The 7,478-nt window shown below is 40.9% G+C and overlaps 1 protein-coding gene across 1 annotated transcript; it reads left to right on the forward strand.

The window, feature by feature from the left end:
- Window positions 1-1,375: 1,375 nt before the first annotated feature.
- On the forward strand, window positions 1,376-4,914 carry LOC140482344 (pancreas/duodenum homeobox protein 1-like). The gene is made up of 2 exons (XM_072579668.1): window positions 1,376-1,823; window positions 4,214-4,914. The coding sequence occupies exons 1-2, from the start codon at window positions 1,484-1,486 to the stop codon at window positions 4,585-4,587; spliced, it is 714 nt and encodes a 237-aa protein (XP_072435769.1). The 5' UTR covers window positions 1,376-1,483; the 3' UTR covers window positions 4,588-4,914.
- Window positions 4,915-7,478: the final 2,564 nt, after the last annotated feature.

Here is a 7,478-nt window from a genome sequence, read left to right on the forward strand (position 1 = left end):
GGAACGATTGGATGAAGCAGTTGATACATTATACCCTAATTTGGACTTGAATATTGAATATCAAATTATTTACCACCAAATCTATTCCAGACATTTTTTTAAAAAGTCAGCGCGCGGCTTTTCTAACGCTTTAATTTGGTTGTACAAAAATACATCTGCAATACACAGAAGCAGAGGTGTTTGTGCTTGTGTTTGTGTCTGTGTAGAGAACATAGAACATAATAAAGTACAACACAGAACAGGCCCTTTGGCCCACGATGTTGTGCCGAGATTTAATCCTGATGTAAAATATAGTAACTCAATCTACACACCTCTCAACTCACTGCTATCCATGTGCATGTCCAGCAGTCGCTTGAATGTCCTCAATGACTCTGCTTCCACCACCACAGCTGGCAACGCATTCCATACATTCACAACTCTCTGTGTAAAGAACCTACCTCTGGCATCTCCTTTATACCTTCCTCCTAATATCTTCAAACTATGACTCCTTGTACCAGTCAATCCTGCCCTGGGGAAAAGTCTCTGGCTACTGACTCTATCTATTCCCCTCATTGTTTTGTACACCTCGATCAGGTCTCCTCTCTTCCTCCTTCTCTTCAAAAAGAAAAGTCCGAGCTTAGTCAACCTTTCTTCATAAGGCAAGCCCTCCAGTCCACGCAGCATCCTGGTAAACCGTCTCCAAAGCCTCTGTATCTTTCCTATATTAGGGCGACCAGAACTGGACAGAATAAGTGTGGTCTCACCAGGGACTTGGAGAGCTGCAGCAAAACCACGCGGCTCTTAAACTGGATCCCCTTGTTAATGAAAGCCATGTTTGAGTATGTTTCTGCGTGTTTATGTGCATGTGTCTGTGCACATATCTGACTGTATGTATATGTGTCTGCATGTGTGTGTGTGTCAATGTGTGTCTCTCTGAGTGTGGATACTCTACGAATCTATGCGGTGTATGTTAAATTTCACACATATTGAATGCAAATATTGGCAGGTTTACAAAATGCCACCAAGCATCATTTTATCAAAGTATATTCATATATTTGTATTGCGTCTTATTAATTTTAGTAATAAGGCAATCAATAAATTAGTCCATAGTTCATAGAAACGACGTAATCACTTTTCCAAACCCTTACTTGCGTAACACCGTTTGTTGGAACTTGCTGGGCTTTGCAACCTGTCATCACGACACGCTTTCTATGATTGGGATGTTTTTGCTTCACTCCAATCGAATGGAGTTGATCTCAGTTTAACTGCACTTCTCGCATCACACACTGGACATTTTCTTTTTAAAACTGTGATTTTACAATGTGATGCAGTGAAAGAATTTGGACTTTTAAAAAAAATAAAACGCCCGTTTGCTGTCTACCAATCAGCGACTCTGCAGTGAGCACATGACAAAGCTGTAGGTGAGGAGACTCGGTTCAGGTGTTAGAGTTCACTCCATGTGCCCCGTAGGAATTCTCGAGACCTTGTCATAGGATCGCTGTTGATGTTAGATACCAAGACAGTTATGGAGGGAGACCTGGACTATTTCGAGAGTGCGTGTCAATATCAGTGTTCGGAATACGCTCCAAATCCACCTGCCTGTGTGTACTTCCGGACTCCGCCGACTTCTGTTCTCAGGTCGTGCTGCGGTGATTTAAAGGAACAGGATGACACGGATTTCAGCCCTTACCCTTACCAGGGTTCTACAAATCCGAGCTGTGACTATATTCCACAGCCTAACTACTTCGACGCCGGGTATGGGGATAATCTCCAGCTTCAGGGCCACTACCCGTTCCCCTGGATGAAGAACACCAAATCACATACCTGGAGAAATCAATGGGGAGGTATGGTGACGAGTTAATCGATTATTAAATTCAGCCTTCGCTTGAGTTTAATAATAAATAGGAAATCGAATGAACAAACAATCTCCATCCGATATGCTTCAGATGCAAAGTATTTACGGTGTAAGAAAATATATAGAGATGTGTGTGCACCCAAGTGCTTCTAAGTATGAGCACGTACATTTTAGGGTATGTATTCGTGTAAGTAGAAGCCCAGATTAGGTTTTATCTGAAGCAGAACGTATAACTGGAAATTAAGAATTGAAATCCCTTACAAATCAAGGAATTTCCTTTCCTTGATAATACCAAACTTAACTCACGATGTAAAACAGCTGAAGGAGAATTAAACCGACATCACGTGCCTTGGTCACTCGATTCACATTAACTGCGTATGTCAAGTATTTGACTTGCTTACCCTGTTTAGTGTTTCCTATGCAAATAGCACGAAGGGAGCAGGGCAGGGGGATAATTGATTGGACTGTAATGAAGCCATTACTTTGCCTTCTTTACTTAAAAATGATCATCACCTTTCTTCAGGTAGGTGGAGAGAATCCACAATATTGGCCATTATAATGGATCTGTGCCAATGAGGCGTGATGGGCCCGAACTCGGTCTCTTCCATATTCTTTCGCAGGTACTTTTGGGGATGATCTGAGCACCACGTTAAATAATTGGTGCAATTCTAATAAGTATTCCCGTGCCTTTGGAGGTACTCTTGCCCCCTGGGCAATTGTCGAAATGTTTGTTATAGATATATCTCTGAGGGTAATCGATTTTCCTGATCTGGGGAGCATCGTAGTCTGTAAAAATGTACATTTAGTAAGCACCGAATAACTGAGGTTTGCGCCATTTGTTCCCGACAGATACTAATATTTAGTGAATAATAAAACCTCTGCTGCAGCCGGCAATTGAATTTACAAGAAAGGTTTGGGTTCATTCTGGAAGGTTGGATTGCAGGTTTGCGGATTGAAAATGGATTCTTCAAATATAAAAACTGCAAATTTTTATAACAGTTGGAAAAAGGATAGTTTTAGTTGAAACTAATAATATTATATAGGTAGAGGCCCACATTTAACAGGCACACGTTCGGTTGAAATAGACTGTCTGTGTTTGTCCACATTAATTTAGGCGACCCAAGAGCGATTGGAGAAAGTCTTTACCCTTATGATAATGGACTCCGTTCCCATAATGAATGCGATAACACTTTTTATACAAATCAAATTTCATAGTTAAATCATGAGTCATTAAAATGAAGTTTGCAAGAAATTCTTTTAGCGATAATGTTCAGTTTTCCTCAAGATTTTGAGTTGTTACATTATTGTTGGTGTAGCCTGACTATAAGAACTTTATAATGCACATGACGGAACATTAGCGACTATTTCCAAACGAAAGACCACTGCATTCCAAAAAGTTAGAAATACAGATGGGGGAAATTAATTTCCCCTTAATCTGTATTCTGAATACTTACCGCCGTCTCCACGCATCGCCATGAGAAAAGTTCCCAAAGACACATGCAAATGTAGGAGCGAGAACCAAAGCGTTCCTGTACCAATATGTACTACGTAATTCTTAATAACTCTTAATTACAGGCACAGACGTAAGTATTTATGGAATGCATAATTCTACAATTAGCTTGATAATTCTGATTGAGATGAAATTATTTGACTGGGACGGTGATACTTGACCAAGGGGAGAAAGTGGCTCATTTTAAAGAGTCTTTACAGAACAAAGCATTCTAGTCATAAATACTTAAACACACAGAAGTTATTGGTACGTTAGCCAGCATATTAACTATCTCAGCTGATTATGTTGAGAGTTAATTGTGTATCAATTACAGAATTTAATTATTAAAAGGGGGAATGCTAAAGCGAGTTTTCTGAAAAAAAATCGACTGGGATGTGTTCACTCCAGAGACCAGCAGATTGTTAAGCTTCTCTCTGTACCAATGTGGTTTAAAATGTAGCAAGGGATGTGTTGGCCGACCTAACCAGCCTCGACAATGAATAATTACTTTGAGAAGTGCATGGGACCTGGAACTTTCAGATGTAGGTAAAACCATGAAGGTCCCAGGTTTTTCATGATATCCATCCGATTGTTTTGTAATAAATGAAAATTTGCTAGCAACTTGTCCCAAATTCCCACACAGAGTGTCAACCCTTGAGACCACCCTGAAACACTTAGCAAAATATTGTCCTGTAACAGTAAAGAACATTTCAGGGAGGGGCGGTCAATATGAAACAAATTAAACCTTTCAAGGTGCATCTTTTTCGATTTCACGTCAACTAAAGGTCCTGGCCTGCGAGACTAAATCCACAGGACCCTCGACCTGCTCATCTCACTAGAGTTATTTGTGTTATTTGTGGTTCTTTTTCACGATCTGGGTTTTCTGGTAGGAAACAACTTTCCGCTGGACGCCGAGGAATGCAAGCGGACCCGAACGGCCTACACCAGAGGCCAGCTTCTGGAGCTGGAGAAGGAGTTCCATTTTAACAAGTACATCTCCAGACCCCGGCGCATTGAACTCGCGGCGATGCTGAGCCTCACCGAGAGGCACATCAAAATTTGGTTCCAAAACAGAAGGATGAAATGGAAGAAGGAAGAGGCAAAAAGACAGATCAAGACCAATTTAAGCAAAGCAGAAGCGGCGCTGAGCGATAAGTCTTCGGGAGATGCCAGGGCAGGGAATCACTCGGGGGCTTCCTTCAAGGACAATGATTTTTCTCTGAGTAGAGTCAACGGCGATGTTGAACATCTACTAATCACATAGAATGTGAAGCTAACATGTTCCCTTAGAAATGTGTCAACTGATAAGTTTTTAATCATTCACAGGCTGTAAAGGATTTATCACCCATCCCGAATCCTCTGAGGCTGGGAAATATTGTAGCATATTTTATAATCTATGAAACAAGGCCGCATGTAAACCATTTAAATATTTAATATATTGTTAAAAATTGAACTAATTGTTTGATCACAGAATGCGATTTATTTAAATATCTAACAGCAGAAATTATCACTGCCTCTTTACGACGGGCTTTAAAGACAAGCGCCAGACTTAATATTAGTCTATGTACACGATCAGGAATAAATTGTTAATAATCCCTAGACGTTGATTTTGCTTTTCTTTCCAGTTAACACCGTGTTCGAACAAACAACAGGACACGGTGGGAATTCTCACATGTTTTTGCAACTGTAACACGCTGCTGACCAAAGCTGCCTCTGATGCTAGTTTTTTTGTTTGGTCTGGATCCTGGAACCAAATGGTGGTTGAGGTGAACAAAAGCAACTGAGTACAAAGACAGCGAATTAATCTAATTATCCGAACTGAGAACTGTAATTTAATAGCATGCTGGTAAGCACAGGTCAGTTGCAAAAATGAGATAAAGGTTTTAAATGGTTAATCGTGGGTTTCCATCGCTGTGTTACGCCCTTTTATTTACTCGCATTCCTGCAGAACCTCCAATGGCAGTCTGTATACAGGTTATTATTGATTGTCAAAGTGACAAATACATTGTTCATGACATATTTAATTTCAAATTGCTTCACGGTGGGAGCAAAGAATACAAAAGGTTTATAAGACGAATGAACGCAATATTCCTTGTGAAATGATTATTATATGTCAGTGATGGCATAACTTTGTAGAAGGGGGAAGCAAACCCGCTGGTCTATCAGAGAGCCTGTTTTTGGTTTGACAATATGCTGACTGATGCTATTTATAAACAGCAGCAGAAATCAGATCAGGTTCAACTTCCACAAGACTCAGGGCAGGTAAAGACCGTCTTTTATTTCCGTTTATTAAGCGATTATAAAAGGGGAATTTAACATTCTCATGTCGAGATTCCAGCACATAAGGAATGCACAGAGCAAATTTAATGCACTGAAATCAACGCATTCGTACTGGAAAATACCTCTATTATTGAGCTCAATTCAAATTTGTGCTTTAATTAATTGGAACCGTGAAAGTAACACGAGGATAAAAAATATCGATAACGATGGCTGATTACAACATTCCGCATTGTGCAGTTCAAAACAAAGTCATAGAATCTGTCCTAAAGGAATATGCCCACTGAATATAATTATTCAAACAAGATTAAAACTGACCGCAGGAGTAATGTGAAGGGGGACATTGATGAGGAGTACTTGCAGTTGGTGGATTATCTTGCATGGCATTCTCCTGAAATAAGATTTGAATCATGTCTGGAGGTCTCTTTAAAATCACAAACCTTAGAATCCCTGTACGATATAAATATAATATTAGACGCGTAAACACGGTTCCGGGGGAAGTAGGGGGTCCCATGGGGGAACCAGGGACAACAAGCGGGATCAGAGAATTTACACTGAGACTGGAAGTCTGATAGTGTATTCCCAATCAGAGTTCATCCAATAAACCGTGTCTGTAAATTACAACCGTCCTGCTCATGTCAACGCTGGCGTTCGGAAGTGAACCCGCTGTTGGGACGTGAAGGAAGGAGAAACAACTGATGGATGCCGTAACCCCGTCATAAATGACCTGCTCAATTTCTGATTAGTTCTGAACCACTCACATCTAATGTTAACGGGCTACACAACAGCGTGAGCACGGACCAAGTAACGCATTTTGCTGCAGATGTGAGTCACCCCCAATCACTGTGTGGGCGAGGCGAGCCCTTGAAACGCTGAGAGCGAGGACTGCAACTACTTAAATAAAGAGATAAAAATAAAAATTCTGCAAATCTCAACCCAGTAAAATAACCACGAGAATGTGAACATCACCTCTCTCATGAGACACTGAAGTGACAATTAAGTTTCATTCAACCCAATTTAATACTTGGTCATTACCATGTTATTGAAACCAGGGTGATCCCAGAGCCAGGAGAAAGTGAGGACTGCAGATGCTGGAGATCAGAGTGGAGAGTGTGGTGTTGGAAAAGCACAGCAGGTCAGGCAGCATTCGAGGAGCAGGAGAATCAATGTTTCGGGGCAAAAGCCCTCAATCAGGAATTCCTGATGAAGGGCTCTTGCCCGAAAGGTTAATTCCACTGATCCGAGAGCCACTATATCCCTCAACGCTAGTTCCTCATCTTTAGGATTTCAGACACTCGGTTTCAATCTGTTACTCTTGCGCAGTGATTAATTTTACTGACATATCAGCGAGGATATCAATAAAGAACATTTTCACCCCACGTGGAAATGAAGGCTAATTCGGACCTGTAGACGCTTCTTTCCTAACTTACAGCTGGTTAGCACTTCAAACACTTGAGTAAATGTTGGGGTTGATTTTAGCATCAGGGATCTCGGCATCATATTTTCCACATTCTTGACTCGTTTCCTTTGTCGCCCGTTCCCTACTCCGAAGACATTAATTTCTTTTCCCACCCGCTCTGGGCGCATGGAAACCTCGACAGAGTTACAGACAATTCAGAATGCTCTGCACACACTCCTCATCGAATCAGATTGACCCCAGGGCAGGGTTAATCGGAACCTACCTGCACGCCCTCCAGTTGAGATCTCCCAATTTAGCAGAAGTCACAGGTAGATCTGTGGGGAAAAAAAGCAAAACGTAATCATTTTCGATTTACGTATTAAATGATTAGAAATCACAAGCCAAATTTTTAAAAAAAGTTCAATCAAGTCTCCCACAAATAATCATCACCTACTTAACATAACATCCCCTTAATCGCA

This window comes from Chiloscyllium punctatum, chromosome 1 (genome assembly GCF_047496795.1).
Source record: "Chiloscyllium punctatum isolate Juve2018m chromosome 1, sChiPun1.3, whole genome shotgun sequence".
In the NCBI taxonomy this organism is placed as follows: domain Eukaryota; kingdom Metazoa; phylum Chordata; class Chondrichthyes; order Orectolobiformes; family Hemiscylliidae; genus Chiloscyllium; species Chiloscyllium punctatum.

What these genes read in the sequence shown, in the direction of transcription:
- LOC140482344 (XM_072579668.1), top strand. Translation starts at nt 1,484, where the DNA reads ATGTTAGATACCAAGACAGTTATGGAGGGAGACCTGGACTATTTCGAG. An exon ending in CTGGAGAAATCAATGGGGAG is followed by an intron (nt 1,824 to 4,213) that starts GTATGGTGACGA and finishes GTTTTCTGGTAG; the next exon opens with GAAACAACTTTCCGCTGGAC.